Genomic DNA, 20,287 nt, shown 5'->3' with positions numbered 1-20,287 from the left:
TGGGCTCTTATTATCAAATCATCCTTAACCTCAGCTCTGCCTCCTTTACTGACTCTATATAAGGTACAGTCTGGGTATCTCCAGATAACAGTGTTCTTTTACATTTAGAAAGTGAACGTGCTAAATTGCAATCTAGAAGAGATGATGTTAATCCAAGAAGGCCAGGGACTCAGTTCTTTTCCCAGCAATACTGCTTATGATGTAAGGGTCCTCAACGAACTCTTAGGTAACTGCAGCTCAGTCTCCCCATATGTAAGCATGAAAACAGTATTACCAGACAATGGACCTGCACTGACCAGAAAATGTTTGCTGGCTTATTGGCATTGTCTCAATCTAAGGTTCCAACTAAAGAAATTGGAAAATATATACTTCATTAAGTCACACAGTGACAAAAACCTGAAATATGTAGTATAATATGAAGTAGGAAGAGGTCACCAAGTGAGGGGAGAACAATCTGGCCTGAATAGACCGTTGGTCACTGCTGTCTTTAGATACACTTATAAAGGGGACTATTAGAGAAATCTTTCTTTCTATAACAAGTTTTTTATTTGTTTGAAATTATGATTCAACCACTTCATTTCCCCCCTTATCCTTTCCTCTCTTTAGCCTATCCCATGCACTCCTTGGATTTCTCAAATTTATGCCCTCTTTTTAATTGATACATTTGTATACATATGCAAGTGTAAATATATATCTCTTTATATGTAGCATTCATATAATATATACATTTATATTCTTAAATGTATGAATGCATCTTGCTCAGGCTGTAAAATGTTACCTGTATGTATATATGTATGTATGTATGTATGTATATGTGTATATGTGTGTATGACTTTTCTTTTAAAAATGTATTATAATTCTCTGAATAAATAGGTAAATTTAAAACAAATAATAATTTGAGAAAAGTATACAGGAATATGCAATACAGAATTTAAAAAAATCTTTTAACAAAATTCTCAGTTACAAAGGATGCTCAACAGGAAGGTAGAGTGTTCTTAATCCAGTCAGGAGAGGCATGGTTGTGATGAGTGTTAGGGAATCCATTCCATGACTTCATCAGAGACTGATCTACAGACAATGTCAGTATTGGACTGTAAATATGGCGTCTACAGCATCTTTCACACTAAGTATTGTATGGTGTGTGGTGGATCCAGAGAATGCAACTTGGGAATGGCAAATAATCTTGTCCACTTCCAGAGATGCACAGACAGGGTCCTGAGCCCCAACTAACTCAGTACATGATAGGTAACATGGTAAGATTGCTACACACAAGCAAGACATTATTCAATGATAGAAACAAGCTTATAAGTAGTAACTAGTCTACCTCAGGTTTAAAGAAGCAATTACCCAGACCCAGATTTAAAAATGTAGCTAAGCCAGCATAATGAGCCAAGAAAAGAAGCAGGATTCCAATGTGCTCCCATGCTTTATTCTTGACATCACATTTGATCCCCAATACCCCTTTTCACCTGGTAGCAAAGGGAAGAATATTCAGCCAAATACGGTCCATCCACAGTCCATGAAATCTTGCAGTCCATTGTGACTTCAAGATGGGCTGGGGCACTGGGAGGAGATGGCCTCTCTTATCTAAGATGAATACATTTCCCATTACAGCACGCAGCTGTCATGCCGTCTCACTCAGGCTTGTTCCCTAATTCGCAGCCCTCCAAATTGTCAAGCTTTCGCCGGACACTTTAATTACTGAAATTTATCTTTAAAAAAGAGGCAATATAAAAGTTGTCAGATGGATGACTTTATATAGTGATCCAAGCAAAATGCTGAACGCCTTGCAAGGATTTATTAAAAAGCATTTAATGGACTCGAGCTCACTTTTATGCCCCCTCCAGCTTCCCTACAAAAATATGAATTTGTCCAGATGCTTCAGGGAAGGTATACAGTGCCTTGCTATAGCCAGATGTTTGTAGAGAGAAGATTTATTCTCGACCCCATGCTGCCCGCCCTGCACATTGAAGATTAGCTTCATATGCCTTTTTCTCTTCAGGGGAAGGGATCCTAGAAAGATCTTGTTTGATTAAAGCTTCACTCATAAACACTGAATACCTACTCCATGTTCAGGTTTAAATTCAATGACTTATAGTCTCTACCGTTACAGAGTTGTGAATCTACCATTCATAAGGCAACATCGACTTACTCAATGAAAAAGCAGCATTAAGTATGTAGACAATTAAGGGGTTATAGATGAATAAGATAATTTTTTTAACCTTAAATAAGAGAATGCAATAGGAGAAAAGGAATGTTGTGCTCTTGTATTTGAAATAGGAGCAGTAGTTCACCAAGAAGGGCAGGCAGAAGCATCAGTCATAGATGGAAGTTGAATTTAGAAGACTCAAAGCAGGAGGGTGCAGATAGGACCGGGAGCCACACAGTTGAGGAGTACTGTGATTTCCATCCTGAATGTTCCTCAAGTCCCATGTGCTAAAGAGCTCATTATGAGCCTATGGTGCTGTTGGGTGAGTACTTGAGTCTGTAAGAGATGGGGGTCTAGTGGAAGGGAGTTTAGGCCCCTGGACGGGGATGCCCTTTAAGAATGTACTGGGACTCCATTTCCTTCCTCTCCTTTGCTTCCTTTCCATCATGAGGTTAGTAGTTCTGCTCTACCACAGTGCTGGTGCCACCCCAGTTGTGATAGTTTGCAGTGCTGCCAGCTGAGCGTCATCAGCCCAAACAAGCAAACATGGGATGAAACCTCTTAGACATGAGTCCAATGAACCTTTCTTTTCTATGTTGTTTACCTGTAACATTTTGTCACAGAGACAGAAAGCTAGCATAAGGGAAACTGGAACAAAATAAAAACTTCAACAACATATTACAAATGCCTACTTATTCAAATATTTGAAATCTCATAGCTTATGAGAACACTCAATTTTCTCATGTTCTGTAATGTCTGGCTTATCATGACTTTCATACCAATATAACATACAGTCCCCAGAAATCTACACTTAAGCTTTTTAGCAAAACTATTATTTTTTCTTCTTAAAAGACCTATAAGCTGGAATTTTACACTAGACATAAATAGTATGAAAATATACGTCACTGGAGATGGCACAGTGTGCAACCAAGGGCAAAATTCAGCCAGTTAGCAAATACACAGGATGAAGAAAGAAGATCTAACCTTTTAGGGATAAATATACAGAAAGGCAACCTTTGGGGGAAAATATATTGGTCTTTATACCCTTTAAAAAGATCTATAAAAACAAAAATATTGATTGAAAATTAATCACAAAGAACCAAAAGGAAACATAGGCTGTGTTCTCAAAATTATAATTGTCATTACTGTTTCTGATTTTATAAGTAGTAATGAAGGCTTGCTAAGAAATATGAACTCTAACAGAGAACTATGAATTATATATATTTACATATATATAAATTTTCATAAGCAGTAAGATTGTTTTTACGATAGTAACTGACTGTATGCATTCAGATTTTACATAATTATCTTAGTTCTAAATTCACCTTTCTTACTATTTATTCAGTCATTTTAAATATCTAGATTCTTACAATAGATCTTTTATGTTGTTCAAAGAACTGGACGTGACCATGGCAATGCTTGGAAGTGTTCATGCTTTTTATGTGGGTTTTAGGATCGTGGATATATTTCTTCCTTCCCCAGGCTGACTGCTCTCCCTATGCTAAGTGGTTTGACCACTGGCAAGCAGGCTGGCTTTTGAATATGCAGAAGGATATAATCACTCCCAAAAGGTGTTCCCTGATAATTAGGAGACAATATGTATACCTTGTTGTCTATAATGATGTTAATACAAGTAATAATAATACAAGCCATATTCTTCTGAGAGTGTCAACCAAGTCATAGAAAGTGAAAATAACCTCTGGGAACTTAGCCTGCTTCAATATTAGCATCTCTGTCCTTTTCCCTCTCATCGCTCTCCGAGAGCTAGAAATGTCAAAACTTTGGTGATTTCTATAGTAGACTTCCTGTTGTGAGAATATAAAAGGATGTCAGTTTAGAGAAACTTGGTATGAAATCATTGTCAATGGCCAAAGAAGTGGAGGAAAGGTTAGAAGTGGTCCTCCAGGGCTCAGGTCTGTGGACTTGAATGATATTGTAGTGTGCTTTATAAAGAGAAGTAACCCATGTGGAAATTCCCTTATCACAGCATCTCCTCTTCCTTAATCTTTGTGAAGGCACACTTACAAATTCTTTCTGATAGCAAGTCTCAGTGGAGTTGAGCCATATGCTCCTCTTTGGTTCTTGGAAGAGTTGGGACTTTGAGGCTCAAGACCTATAAATAACTCCCCTAGGAAACACCATTCTATATAGAGAACCTGACCTGAAAAAAAAAAGACTGACATTTGGATATTGGTCAAAATATTACTCCTTGACATTCAAATATGTCATCACGGTGTCATAATATTGTGACACATGGTGGTGTCACGTCAGACCAATTCCAAACAACGTGTGCCTCTAAGCAGCCCACTGATGCCGATTTGTGCATTCAGATGAAATCCTCCCTGATAGTCTAGGGCGGCGAGCAGCTTGAAGAGAGGGCAGTGTGTAATTTATGCACTTCACTTGGAAACAGGCCAACACAGTTTGGGAAGATCCACACAGAAACTGCTCATCAAGATGATTAACAAACACAAACAAGGGATGATTCTTGTTAGCAGCCCCAGGTTGGGAAACACCAAAACACTACGCTTCCCCTAAGATACTCGCAAGACTAGCTGTGGGCACCACTTCGCACGAATTCTTATTACTGCTGCTAGCTTCTTCCAGGTGGGGTGAGGGTTTAATTTGTAGCAGAGAGACATGGCTGTCTGCATAAACCATTATTTGTGAGAGCATAAAGGGTTTTACATAGCGGGAGAAGAGCTGACGATTAGATGCTCGTGGGTAGATGTTACAAAACTACCAATGGCCTCAGGGTCCACTAATCCAGAATTCTTGTTTAAGTGGTAAGGGAGGGGGTTCTACAAGTATGCAAAGACATTTTGGAAAGCCTTCCTGAGTAATCAGTTTTACATTCTCTCTTGCTACTACTTCAAGGGCAGTCTTCAGACAGTCAGCATCCTTGCCATTGGGAGGCTCCTTAAAAATACAGAAGAAGCCCCATCCAGACCTAACGGATTCAAATTTCTATTTCAATAGGATTCCCACGTGAACTGTGCATCACATTTTCAAGAAGTCTCACGATAAAGAAAGGAGGCAAATGCAGATTTTACCAAGGTTTGGTAATAATAACGATCATATTGATAAAATAACACTCAGATAATAATTATTATGTACTTAGACTATTCCAGGCACTCATCTGAGCCCTACATACCAACTTACCTCTTTAATTATCAAAATATATAGGGAAAACATACTATAATTACTGTACCTTTCAGATGAAACAATTGATGCTTATGAATGTGTTGAAGGCCTCACAGTCACTGCTAAGAGACCAGGCAGTTCAACACTTTCTACCTTTTGTATTGAAGAAATCATCAGTTTAGCAGCCAAAGAGGAATGAAACAGAAAGACTTATCTTCAGACATTGGGGCCTAATTCAACAGTGCTTCCTGAAGAGATTAAAAGGGTCAGGAGACTGTGACTGGTGTCACCTTCCTTCTGCCTAAAGAATCGTAGCCGGGAGCACTAAAATGGATACAAGGGATTGTGAGGGATTAGGTAACCCAGGGCCACCATTAGCTCCACACTAGTCAAGTTACAGACTGCATTTAAGACTTTGAATTTAGATTTTTCATCTCATGATCATGAAGCACACCGAAGAGCAGAATGTCACAGGCAACATCTCCTCAACGGAAACCTTGGACTAATGCTCTCTTTCCTCCTTAAGAGAAATGGCAGATGCATTTTGGGAGCTATTTTCTCAAAGCAGCAAGGTCTCCCCTGGTCAATCCAAAATAAATATTATTCTATTAGGCACTGAAGAAATATTTGTTGAGTTAATGGATATGGATACAAAGTGCTCTCTCAAAGGTAATTTTATTCTGTTTTTCTGAGATTGCATCCTGGCAGCCCTTGCAGGGAATGTTGCCGATTTGTCACGTGTACATTTCCCTCAATAAGCCAACGACAAATACCAGGATAAACACAAACACACAGATGCAAAAATCCAGATTTATAGGTTGTCCTCCTAAATTGGAAAATCTGGCCAAACAGAAGAGCGCCTGTTCTCCTGCCTGCAGCCCCCCGTTAACTCTGTGTGGGTGCCACCTGCAAGCCTATGGCGCTTCTCCCTAGTCACTGACTGTGGCGTTATTGTTACTTGTCCATTTGATAGAATCTTGAATCCCCTGGGAGAGGGGAATCTTGGTACATCTGAAGAAGATCATTTTGATTTTCTTAGTTGAGGTGGGAAGACCCACTAACTGTGAGTGCTTCCTTCCCCTGTTTGGCCTCCTGGAGTGTACATGCAGAGTTCACTTTCCTCTGACTCTGGACATGATGTGACCAGCCACTTCAAGCTCCAACTCCTTTTTGTCCTTGATGTACTATAATATGGAATTTTGAACAAAATACACCCTTTCTCTGTTAGGTTCCATTTATTGGGATGCTTTCTCACAGCAACAGGAAAGGAATTAAGTCACTTGTTATCCTATAGGGATGAATCCAGTAGGTCTAGGTCCTAATCCCTGGAATCTAACTGTTACGTAACAGAGGTGAAGAGTCCTTATAGGTCAAAATATATAATAGCTAAGCTCTTGAAGGGAAAAGCCTATCCTGGGCTATCTGGGGGGCTCCCTGATGCTATCACCTGCACTTCTGTTTGAAAGGCAGAGAGAGATTGTGATACAAACACAGAAAAGAGAAAATAAAATAAAGCAGAGGGAACTCACTGCCACCCAAAGTATACCAAAAGTTCTTAGAATCTGGAAGAGGCCACAGGGGGATTCTGTCTCTATATACTACAGAGGGAGATGCTCACAGGGGACATCTGGGGTTTATACTCCCGACAGAGAATGGAGAATACATTCGTGTGTGTCAAGTCACCTAGTGTTTTGCAATTCATTTCAGCATCCTATGCCAAGAATTCCCCAAGAGCCTATACACAAAGTCCTCTGCATCCAAAAGGGTTCAATCCCTCAGAGATGTAGTTTGGGGGAGAATAGGCAAAGTAGGGTACAGTGATAGTAACTTGCATCTTCCAGGGGCCTCGTGATCTCCAGATGCATGTATGGTCAGTGTTACTTACTTCTTAAAAAATTCTGATGAAGTACAGCTATCTTAATATGAAAAGCATGGATTTTTTTGGATAGATTTATGTTTTCACTTCAAATTTAGAGTTTATATTTGGACTTCATAATTTCCATAAACAATAAATCTTCTATCAGGAAAGAGATAAATAAAAAGAAAAAACCCTAAAACTTGCATACTCTACAGCCTTCATTTTAGAAATAGTAAGTGTAGACCCTGAGAAAGTCAATGATGACCTTAATAATCCAGCTAACTAAAGCAGAATGAAGAGAGGCTGGCTCACTTTGGGCTCATTACTTATTTCACTTTCTCCCTCCACCTTTGAAAATCACCAGCATTTACTTATACTCTTTTGATTATTGAAATAAAACGCACTGTAAGACGCATGTAATAGAATGTCATATTTGTTCAAAAGTTGTGTAGACATGCCCTCAATCCAGCAAAGGAAATATTCCAAGTCCATCTCCAAATATGACTTTTTCTAAGCAAACTAATTTATCCAGAGCATTTAAGCCAATTCATATTTAACTGTAAAAGGGTCTTATGATGTAAGTAACGTTTAATACACTAAAGAATACGGATATTAAGAAAAATTGGAAGAACAATTCAACTGGTGACTTTGAAGGAGATGAGAGGAATGTTAGAGAATGAGTCATAACCCATGTATTAAAAACATTAAAAGGCCTTGAGAAAACCTGAATGATTAGGCTATTTAAATTGTGAATTAAACAGTGAGTTTAGATACCAAAGAGTAACAAAATTTAAAATTGTATACCAATGCTCATTTTATGGAAGGAGTTGGGAGGAGGGCTTTTAATTAAATTTTATTTTAAAAAGTGAATTATCTTTTTACAGTAATCACAGACAGTTCAATAAGGGAAGAGCTACTTAATAAGTTATCATATTAGAAAACTTTTGCACCTTTCTAAGCCTTAGGGGTCAAGCCCCATTTGGACTCTACTTTGATACATTTTGTACTCCAACACAACAGAACTATTTTCCTTAAGGCAATACCAGAACTCCCAAGAAACTCATAGAGTCTCTATTGCTGTAACTAATTGAGAAAATAATGATTTTTTTGGTAACGAGTTAGAAGTTGATCTTCAGGACTCAGCATAAACCAGCATGTGGCAGATGCCTCTACAAAGTTCATGAGTACATTTGGTTATCTCTACCACATATAGTTCTGGCCATACCACAGACATTTTTGTTTATCATGAATGGATATGTTTTTGGTGCAAAATTTGAATCTCATTTAAACATTTATCTTCTAGAACTCAGAGAGGATAAAAGTCAAAGTCAATCTATTGTCTCCAACATTTGAGTACTGGCATCCTTGCCCTATCTAAGGTTCTAGCAATGTTCAAGGATTAATCCACTCAATAGGAAAAATTGAAAGGCATTTTTTAGCAACCCTTACCTCCATTTATGTATAGTCTGGATGTTGCAAATTTACTTCTCAGACCTATAGGTCATGGCATATGATTCCATATAATATCCTCTGCAATAAAAACCACAACATTCATCATTCCAGAATAGCCCAGTCTGTGTGAACATGTCAATGCCTAAATGATCCATCTATTACCTTCATCTCACCAAGACTGAGCTCATTACTTGAGAGTGAGCCCTGACTTATAGGTAATCAAGATGAGTCATGGTTTAGCACATGCATAAGGGAAAACTGAGCTAAGCCAGTATTTCAGGGTCTTGAACTTGTACTAGGAAAGAATTAAGAAATAAAAAAAAACTAGAGCTGAGGGTAGAAAGGCAAATGGAGAGAAATCTAGAAGTGCCATTAAGCAATATCACTAAGTAGAGAATGGATGAAGACAGACAGTCGCGCACACAGTAGCTGAGTTGTGTACACCACAGACAGAATACCAGGATGCTAAACCACACAGTCTATTTTGGAAAGGTCTGTGTAATCCTTCAGTGTCTGGAACAATCCATCTTCAGAAGATACTGTGTATATGACAGTTCTTTCATTTTTTGTCATCTTCCTCATATATAATGAATTGAATATTCATAGATTTCTATGGATTATCATTCTATGACAAAAATCTTCTCACCCCTTACCAATGGAGTATAAATGAATCTGATTTTCAAATGCTGGGGATTATCTAGAAACTCAAAATTCATCTGAAAATGCTACACCATTCGCCAGGTTTGATAAGGTGCTATCTGAACTATTTCCGTGCCTCTTGCAGTGATCCTGCTGTTTCCTAACGACTTTGTGTGATGTTACATGATCATCGCCAGCACAAGCATGTTAATGCGCCCAGCTCAATGGGACTTAGTCTAGCACGGACATTTACTGGCGACAGAGACAAAAATATTCCAACACTCAAATGTGTACTTCCCCAACTGCTTCTTGCTAGGTATTTTAAGGCATTGGTTGATTAAATATCGGGTATCATTAACTCTAATTTTAACTTCAATTAAATGTTTAGGCTCCATTTAGCCTATGTTCACAAAATGGTGAGTCAACTTTCTCATTTCCAACGTATTCAAAAGTGATTCTTCAGTTTCTGAATATTGTCTATGTTGTTTTATTTATCCAAAAGAGTTAATTTGTCACAACTTAAAGAACATATCAGTATCATATTAAAGGTAAAGCTAACATTAACTAAAAGTTTAATTTGATGTCATTTAGAGTGCCTCCTTTTAAATCCAAATAGTGAATACAGATGTGTGTTTGAAGAAAAAAAAAACCACCTTTTTCTTATCAATCACAACAAAAATAATGATTGTGGTTTGACATCTGGCTAAACTGCTTCTATTTTCTGAACCTCTGTTGCCTTTCTTATAATAAATGGTAATTTCAGGCTTTTACTTAGACATGAAGATCAATGAAGTTAAGACACAATGGGGGCTTCAATATTGAAAGGAGCTTAACAATTGTAGCTATTGAACTGCTGGTTGTCAGAGCCAGTGTATTTGCATCCCACATCCTGCTGTTTTATTTGGGATGTTATATGAGCATGTTCAATGCAAGGACCTTGATGCATGCATCTTAATGGGACCTAGCCTAGTACACGGAGAATTCTTACTCAACATAATGTTTGGTTTGGGCACAAGCAAGGATACTATCTGTTGTATGAGTCAGTGTCTTAGAAGTTCCAACTGAGCTGTCACTATTGCTCTACACAAGTATCAATGGCAGATCTGAGGGCAAAACTTCAAATCAAGAACCGTACATGATTGACCAGGCCTGTTATGTGCACAACACTAGGATAAATTCAATGGAAAAAGTACTGTGAAAGCAATACATATGTGTTAGATGAGGCTTGAACCTGGATGGAGACTCGGTATGTATATACTGTGTGTATGTGTACTATATGTATGTGTATATGTCAACCACATAGGCCAAAATGTAATGAAATCTCTTGCTTCCATCTCAAAGGAAAGAGAAAGTGTGACAGACTTGAATCTCGTACTTAATGAGTAAAGTGTAAATGAGCACTTCGGTCTTTACATATTCACTATACAAAAGGTACAAATAAAACTGAGAAAATGTTATTGGGGTTGGCCACGTCTCTTTATCAAAGCTAAGCCTAATTCGAGTCAGGCGGCTACTCTTCATGTAATTGTTAAGACCCAAAGAACTTCTCCCTTCTCATCTTCCCATCACGGTCCCTTGTTACTGGCTCCATGGAAAGGGAGGACCATGCTCAAGTCTTTGGACTCTTGTGGAAACAATTTACATTGCTTCCTTCAAAACATTTCAAATAGGTGTATTCTTGGTGAAAGTCGTTTGAAAATCTCATTTCTAATAGGCTTGTTTTCTTTAATAAAAGCTCAGTACCCAGCCCAATTGTATGAGGAGCATTGTCATCGATGTTATCATGATTGCATCCCACACTGATGGCGAATGTGCCTTTTCAGCTTATGCTACCACTCAGTCCAAATGTTTGTGTTGGTTGTAAGGTTAGCAGATGATTCATGACATGTTATAGACAGGTGCCTAGCTCATTCGTGAGGCAATAGGGAATGTGTGAGTATTCTCATACCCATAAAAGGAACTTCCCCTCCCATACTCCAGGTAGATCTCTGTTCTGTACTTGGACATCTCAGAATGGTTTTTTGTTGTGTTGTTGTTTATGAAAATGAAACTATGGGAAAGGGATATAATATAGATCAGCTTTTATCGGAGGGGGGCAAAAGGGAGGGAATTACAAGCTGCAGACACATTTTATTGGCACTACAATGGAGTTATCAGATAGAATGTGAAAATCATTATTTGGGGTTTGCATTTGGACAAGAGATAGAGGAAGGGGAACATGAACTCAGACTGAAGTTCCTTTGTAGGGGCCATGTCTGGCACTCTCCAAAGTCCTCCTTCCATCTCCCTACCACATGTCCCCAGCTGTCACTTTGAGGGACACAACAGACCTCAGTTGGCAGCTCATTGAACCCTGAAAGCCCTTATAAGTCAGCATACACAGTCAAGGAACAAAACGAAGCTAGAATCTATACAGTATGTTTACTATATATGTTTTTTTTTTTAGTGTTTCTAGATAAAAATTTCCATTTGCCAATGACCCAGTGGACTATAAATGAAAATTATTATTAATATACCTCAGTGGAGAAAGCTCTCCTAATCCACTCACCGATGAGATAACTTTGTGGTATTACAATAATCAACCTGCAGTATATTTTCTATTAATGCTTATAACTACCGCAGCTCATAAGCACTAGGAGACATTTATTCATTTACATAATATAGTGAGAGACTTTCACCCTTGTGAGACCATCCATTATCTCCCTGCTCATCCCTGGAAGTATTTCAAATAGATACAATTATATTGAGGGCCATTTAATAATTACATGTCTAAATGACCAAACTTAAAGAAAATAAATATAGGCAGTGACCAACACTAACTTAAGTCACTAAATTATAAATGTAGCTAGATATTACCAGTGACATTAGGCTTCTCAGCTTCCTTTGGCAGCAAGTACAATGGCGGGTCCGTGAGACTAGGATGTAAATAGGAAAAGCATTAATGCAAACTCCTCTTAGAACACTTTCTGCATCACCGTTAGTTTATGCAGTGACATTTTAAAGTTATTTCCCCATCGTCTGTCCTTTCCTAGTTAGCCACATCATGGCCACTGCTAAGGAGAGAAGGCACTGTCTGATCCACAGCTTGAAAGAAGTTTGTGAGATCCCCGTTATGAAATTGCAAAAGTTTAGATAATTCATTCAATCTTGGCTTTTTTTCCCATGCACTTTTCTAAAGAAAATTTAAAGTGTCAAAAATACATATCTTGTGCTCATTATTAAATGCTAAATACCACCGTGTTGTGAGCTGCCTCGTGGCCATTAGAAAGGAAACAGGTGTTCTGATAGATTATAAAGTGTGAGTCAGATGATGTGCAGGACAGAATTTTAATGAAGCTGCTCATGCAGAACTCTGACTGGCCTCTTGAATGTGATGCTCAAACCCTGAAAGTAGTCTTCAAGACAAAAATCGCAGGGGTACAACGCAGGAAGCACTCATTAATAATCAACAAGTAAATGGGATGCGGAAAATCATTATATTGAGATGCCTTTGCATTTCAATGCAATTTAATACAGCACTAGCCTCAGGAGAAGGTGGGCATCATTTGAAAGGATGTTCAAGTCTTTGTATGTATGCAAATATAGGAAGAATGCCTCTTCATTGCCACATTAAGTTTTTAGTAAAGACCATGCCCAAAGCCAGGATTCTAGGTGTATCATTTCATGAGAGATGAGGGATAGCTTTGGAGCATAGCATCAAAGAATCATCATCCATTCGTTCATTAGTGTTCTACCTAAAGATGTGTAAAGCATCAATTTTTCTGCCTCTTCTCATTAAAATGCCTTAAGAAGATATATAAATGAAATCCATTTAGACTTTTGGGGGTGTGATGACATTTCAAAAGAAAGATCTAGACTACAAATCTCGAAGTTCTTTCCATGTCGGAAAGTAGAGACTATTCTTTAAATTAGCTGGCATTTTCCATGAACAATCATGGATTTTGTCGTGGTTTACTATGGGCCTGGTCCTTTGAGACTCTGGTCACTCTAAGTGGCCAGATCTCACTGTAGGACGGCATCGGTCTGCAGCTCTCTCACTAGGACAGAGTTAAGAAGCCTTCTGTCTATACCGTGGGTTCCACAGCCTTTAACTTATCTTCTTACCTAGTCCCTAGCTCCTCCACGCTCCTTGTCATATAGACTTGGTAGAGAACTTCCAACCACATCCGAAAAGTATATGAGAGTCAGATATTTTCCTTTTAGGGATTTTTCTGAATGCTCCCGTCTGGGTCTGCTCCTACCATCTGTCCATGATGCCTATCTCTCCTCCTTTCATATCTCCTAATAAAGCTCTTTTTTGAGTTTTAAAGGAAAAGCTTCTTCTTCCCTTTAATAGCTTATAATACCCTCTTGATACGATGTCCTCTACATCTGAATACTCTGCTATCTCTACTTCTCATGGCTCCCATGGTCAAAGGCCCCCTCTCCTAATAAAACTCATTCCTGAGCATTTTTTTCTCAAGCCACTGAACACCCTTGCCAAAGTCTTTCTTCATTCAGTATTTAGTTCCTTCTACTGAAATCTGGGTCACATTGGGTTATTGTAATCTCTGCCATTGTTTTATTTTTTGTAATGTTTATGTGTATGGGTGTTTTGACCACATGCATGTTTGTGCACTTCATGTGTGCCTGGTTTCCATGGAGGCTAGAAGAGGTCATAGAATCCTGTTACTGGAGTTACAGATGGTTGTGAGCTGTCATGAGGGTGCTGAGAATGGAACCCAGGTCCCCTGGAAGCGTGACTAGTGCCTTTAACTGAGTCACCTCCTCAGATGCCTTTCCTTTAGATGGTTTCATTTGTTTCAAGAGTATAACTATACAGATATTTTGGTTCATGCTTGGCATCCAATTCAATCATTATCAATTTACAATTCTGGAGAAAAATGTGTCCCGAGGCTAGTACTTTAGCTATTTTACAACAAAAATTACTGAAGAGTTCATCAAATGAACAAAAAATTTTCAATTGAATAAAATTCCCTTTGGCCAAATGAATGTAATTAATAAGAAAATGGAAATGTATTTGTTTTTATTTGTCTCAAGTACTTGTAGATGAAACCAAATATTGGCCTATCATTGACTTATCTCTCTTTTACTGATGCCTTTATTTTTTCCGGAGCAAGGCTCTGAAAACTTCTTTCTTGGTATTCCCATGGTTTGATACCTGTACCCATAGCCAATAAAGGGATTTCATAAATAATTACTTGCATAAATGAACGAGGAGTCAAGGCATGGTACACACTTCTGAAAAGAACCAGTAAAAAGAGTACATGAAAAGGCACTCTACAAAAATTGTCCCAAATTATGCCTTTTGATTTAAAAATAAATCGTATAAGATCTGTGAATGAATCGATACTTTATATAACCTACACTTTTTCAGATACGAATAATGCCTATTTCCTACTCCTTCTGTTGCAACGATCCCAGTACATTCTACCTGCAACCCACACCCCGTGGCCAGGAGACACAATGTCACTGTTCCATATCTGCTCATGTGCAAATAGTCTGCAAATCGAGCCATGTTTAAGCATCATGCTTAGATGCACTTTGCCGATGACATTATCTACCAGGTTTAAAAGGAACTCTGTTTCCTGTGGATGGGAGCCAAGAAGACTTTACTCTCCTTCTTGTATTTACCTAAGATGTTGCTGGCTCAGGGTGTTTTCCTCATTCTCACGTCTTCATAGTTCACATTTCCACCTCGACACACGCTGTTCTATTTGTAGGCACCGTACTTGCTCTGGCTCCGTGCCAATGTGTTGAGCTTGTCAGTCCTTGGGGTCATGCACTTGCTCTAAGAATGTTTCTGATGTTTCCAAAGAATCCTCTCATTCCTCTGCAACCTTACACCGGCATTCCTAATCACCGCTTGCCACTTCTTATTACTAATTATTGCCATTGTTAAGCTTACAGAAATACTGAATTTGTCACTACATTTTAAGCCTGGAAGGAGCTCCGAATGTTCCCACAGTATCACACCAGCAACAGCCATTTCCTAAAGTTTCCAAGGGCTTAGAGTGCTTCTGTGGGAATCCTTCCAGGAAGCCAGTGGCTTTTGTCTCCTCTCGATAACACGGCTAGCTCCTTTGAGGAGGGGAAGGACGATGTCTTTGCATTTTCAGGAGATTGCCTGAGATCACGGACATGGGCACCAATACTCAAGGGCAATTTTGGACGGATAACAGAAGAGACTGGGGTTGGACATGTTCAGATGTTCTGTGCCATGCCACGTGGCCACTGAGTTCGAGAGAAAGTAAAGCTTCATCCTCCAACTTCGTTCATCTTCCTACCCAGAGAACCCTAGCACCACCGATTCAACCACAGAGATACCCAGGAGAGCAGGGGCTTAGTCAGCAGGATGATGGCTACAGTCAAGTCAACAGATGAGCTAACAATAGGATGTCAGTGAAGGATAAACTACTTATCCTCTCAGAGATGTGGCTCCTGAGTGTCTACGGTGTGGTATTTTGAGAAACGAGAGAGCCTCTGAGGAATGGCTGGGGAGGAATTGCAGGACATCACTGACTTTTCCCAGCTAAGAATAAGGACGCTTTATCAGAGCCGATAAAGAACAGATCCAGTCCATCCGGCCATGGCCAATTGCTCTAATAGGGCTGTTCTAGAAGCTTCTGCCACTCGCATGTCTACCAAAGCCAGAGTATAACATGCCAGAACAAACACTGAGGAACCTAAGTACTGAGGCTCTGCAGATGATATGCATATTCAAATGGCTCATAAGGCATTGAATGTTTACTGTAAAACTAGTCTTCCTAGCACTCTTATTTAAGCAGCTATTGGCTGTTTACCTTCCTTTTATGGAATCGGACTCTATTATTGAAATAGTATTTTGTGTTTTATTGCCTCTGAACATCTCTAAGGAAAACACATTTTAATGCCCAAGTAAGTAAGTTTAAAGAGGCCTTTTCAAATCCCCTCCCTGAGTCCTTGGGTCATAAGAGTGACATGATACTAAGGAAGACAAAAGAGAACTCGAAGTAAACCGTTACTCTTTGCTTTCTATCAAATTAAATTAAAGCCAACAAATGGCGAGAGCCTCAGTGGAATGAGTTACAGATTTTATCTCATGCCTATGAAAAATGAGACTTCAGGGAAACCTTTGTGTGTCGACTCTTCCACAGTAAAATCGTATCTTCAAACGGTCACACCTAGCCCTGTTTTCTTGCAAAATCCAATCCTCTATCACATCTTTATTCTTGTACTAATCAATTATCATTTAAGGGCGCTGACAACCAGAACTGCCCCGCGATTGCTCTTATCATCTTTGCTTCACCAGAAGATATAATACTGCAACTTAGTCATTTAAAATTATAAAAGAGGGAAAAACACAAGAAAACTACTTCATAAAAATAGACACAATAAAGGTTTAGGCGCAGAAAAAAAATTAAATTGCTTTCTTTGGGGTTCCATTCTGACCTCTGGGCCACTTGAGGGAGATGGAGAAGCCATATTTTAAAAATAATTTTGTAACAAATCTCAGCTGTGTTCTCAACCTAAGAGCTGTCGTTAGGAAGCTAAATATATTGCCTAAGAAAGATCAGAAGGAAAAGAAAGACTCTCCTCCATTTTGCTTATTTAGAAGAATGACCAGTACCTTTGATGAGTTTTGTTCTAGCCAAAGCCTCTGGTGCAGCCCCGAATGTAGGGATTATAATCCTTAGAATCTGAAGTAAATATGACGGTTATTACACACTGTCATGTATGACCATGTAAAATGAACTCTTTTTGACACACTGCTGATCACACTCTTTATTGAAAGCATTATTCAAAGTATCTATAAAGGCCGACAATAACTTCCAAAATTGCTTCTATGAACTGCTGTCTCAACTGAGGAATCCTACTTCAGTTCCGTGCCTCATGAGGAAAGGTGGAAATGAGGGCTTCCCTCCTTATTTAATAACCTTGACCCTCACCTTAGTGGAATTGGCTGAACAAGCAGTTGGAACTATCTAGCCAATAGACCCTCAGTACTTCCCCTTGGCATAATTAATTGATCATCACTCATGTTTTACCTAGTTCACCTTATAACTCTCATGCATAGTCTACGAGGCATACAAGACAGTTTTGACCCATGAACAGAAGCTTGCCATCATAGTTCTTGCCCATTTTCTTCTTCATGGAGGGGAAAATTTAGATTCAATAAGGAGGAATGAATTTCTTTCTGCCACAAAGCTAGTTAATGGCCATCTTGACTGCTACATTTGTTGCAAATCCCCCTGTGACATTCCAGTTCCTAATCTGCTGTAGGAATTGGTAGAACAGAAGCATTAGGGCTCATGAGTGATGGGAAGAATGCTGATGCCATCGTAGGGAGGAAAAAGAAGAAACAACCAGCGTGAAGCTGTTTCTGGCCCTTCCGTCTCGGGACCAGAGGATCCCACCTTCCCCTAGTACCGAATTCACGCTTTACATCCTCACTAAGATTTCCACCCTATGGGCTTCTCATACCGAAGCTCACTTCTATTCCAACTTCGAAGTCTTTCATTTGTTTCTTTGGAGGACAATCAAAGTTGATTAGTGCAGACTTTATTCATGGTTTACCAGGTTGTGTAATATATAAGGACATTGGACTTTCCTAATTTACCATTGACTGGATGCTAATTCTTCACCAAAGTACTTTCCTCATAAGGTTTATACAAGCTGTGGGACAAACAATCTAGAACAAACCATAGAAGGTAGTGTAGACATGAAGAGTGGTTGAGTGTCATATTCAAACAGGACCTCTTAGTTCCTTCTCTAAAGACATTTTTTTTTATTCCCCATCATAATTGCTCAGCATCCATCCATTTACAGGCAAGAAATGATAAAGAGATTATGATTTCATTATTGGCACATGACCGACATGAAGATTACAAATGAATGTTGCTAAATGCCGGGAGTGTTGCCATTGCTATCCAGATAATGTGAATCTAATTGTAGGTGAATTTTCTACTGTCAGAACACATACACAAAACAAGATGAAACAACATACAAAACCGAAGTCAGTAAAGATGGTAGCATCTTTTCTTCCCTTCTTTAATATTTCTTGAGACACTTTTGTAATATAAACCACAGATCCGGGCCCTCTATGTCAATTTTCTTTCCCATTTGAGGTGTTCTTTGAGGAGTGATGACATTTTTGTAGAGAATAAAAGGAGCTTTACAAATAGTTAATGACAACTAGATTGCTTAAAGTAACTTAAGAATTAGCTAGATGCAGTGAGATGTGACACAGGGATGGCCACGGATATGCTAGTATTTCGAGGAAATTCAGATTAGTGGGAGCAAGAGAAAGCACTTCCAACAGGTAGTCTATACTGCTGCATAAGAAAGAACAAGTGTAATTTGAAATTTTTCAAAGTGAAGTTACAGATATGTGTCTGTGTATGTATATGTGGAATATATATAATATTTCAAATTAAATAAATGCATTTTGCATGTAAAAAAAATAAACATCAGTTAAGCTAAATGGGACATTTACTGAGAACCAGTTTGTGCTCAGAAACAAATCAATACAACCCACTGGATTACTTCTGAAAATCCAGCGAATAATACAGTACCTGTGGGAAGCCAGGCCCACGTGACGGCAGGTAAATATCATCCAATTCATCACCCTCAGTTTTTCTTCAGGTTTGACTGTTGTACAGTGCTTTGCCCGTTTATTATTTCTAGCATATGGGCACGGGAGTCAAACCAGCCTGGGTCCAAATACTGGTTCTGCCACTCAGTAGCTTTGCAACTGTGTGTGGCTACTCGACCTCCCCAAGCCTAGCGTGGAGTGTTACATAATGAGAGCATCTTCACTTAATAGCCTCATTGTTTCAAATTATGCACAGCAATGCCTGCAGAAGGCTTAGCATGGTTCCTGGCCCATGAGAAGCACTCAGTAGATGTTCCCCCTACCACTGTTATCATTAATAGCAATGACCTCTGCTAGAGAAGTCAAATATCTTTAATTACCCATTAAATTTCAAATTATTAGATTCTCATGTGTGTAATTGTTACAAATCAACATATCACAATTGGGATAAGAAATATAATCCCAAGAAGGAATCGACCCAAAGCAAATGCTTTAATTAAGTGCCAATTAAGGGTACCTACCTTAAAACTTGCACTTAAAGTACACCTGACGAGTGACTGCAGTTTCTCAAGCTATTCCTGTCACTTTGGCATTTTGAATGTCCTCAATTACTCCAAGTAAGGGAAAACAATCTCTAAATAAATCTCCCACGTGAGGCAACAGATTTGATGACGACTCAAGGGGAAACGAAGCATTATTCTCACTACAATTAGAATTTTTAATATACATACTTTAAGGACAATTAGGCTACAGCCAATGGATATTACACGATCTGACAGTTATGAGCAATCTCCCGAGGTGGTGAAAACAGAGAAGAAGAATGACCTTTATTCACCATGATGGAAAAATACAACTCCCTGAACACTAAAGGAAATGTCACATATTAGGGAAACCTTGCAGTTGGGGTACTAAGGCATATACATAAATTTGAGAGAGAGAATCACACAACTACAGTTTGTTTGGTAAAGTGGACAAAATAAAGAGAAGCATTAACTAACACTTTTTACTTGAATTTGTGACAGCCTGTAATTACGGCCTATCTCTCTTTCACAGCTTACAGGGTGTGCCTCAGAATGGTGGGTTTGGGGTGGTGACACAAAGGACGGCTGCCCCACACTTTCCTCTTGTCTCTATCACTTTCTTTTCCTTCTTTTATCAAAGACTGACTATGTGGTGCCATTAGGATGTGGTTCATAATTTAATTGAGCTGAGGTTTACACTCATAACTAAACAATAAAGTTAAAGTAATGAGTTTCAATCACAGGACTGTAGCACATGGTTTAATTTACATAGATAATTAAAATCACCACCCCTACTGTCCTTCCTTTGTACTTCAAGCTGTACTAGCAAGACAGCTAGATAGTAGCAGTACCCCCTTCCCATTAAAGGGCAATGGGAAGCCTACAGAGGGTGTGGCAACCCATCCCAATCTAATTCACCAACCCCCTTTCAAAGCTAAAACTGCTTACAG

The 20,287-nt window shown here is 38.9% G+C and overlaps 1 protein-coding gene across 6 annotated transcripts in view; it reads right to left on the bottom strand.

Moving 5' to 3' along the window:
- Tenm2 (teneurin transmembrane protein 2) overlaps positions 1-20,287 on the bottom strand; it is a 961,804-nt gene that overhangs the window by 739,287 nt on the left and 202,230 nt on the right. Inside the window, exon 4 of one of the 6 annotated variants that reach the window (XM_038326022.1) lies at positions 9,523-9,535. The exons of the other annotated variants lie outside the window; for them this stretch is intronic. Coding sequence (XP_038181950.1) covers positions 9,523-9,535 — 13 coding nt within the window. The remainder of the gene's footprint in view (positions 1-9,522; positions 9,536-20,287) is intronic. 6 annotated transcript variants of the gene reach the window in all.

The sequence above is a fragment of the Arvicola amphibius genome, chromosome 4, assembly GCF_903992535.2.
Source record: "Arvicola amphibius chromosome 4, mArvAmp1.2, whole genome shotgun sequence".
Lineage (NCBI taxonomy): Eukaryota > Metazoa > Chordata > Mammalia > Rodentia > Cricetidae > Arvicola > Arvicola amphibius.
Note: the sequence above shows the minus strand (reverse complement) of the source record. Positions and strands in the feature narration are given on the sequence as shown.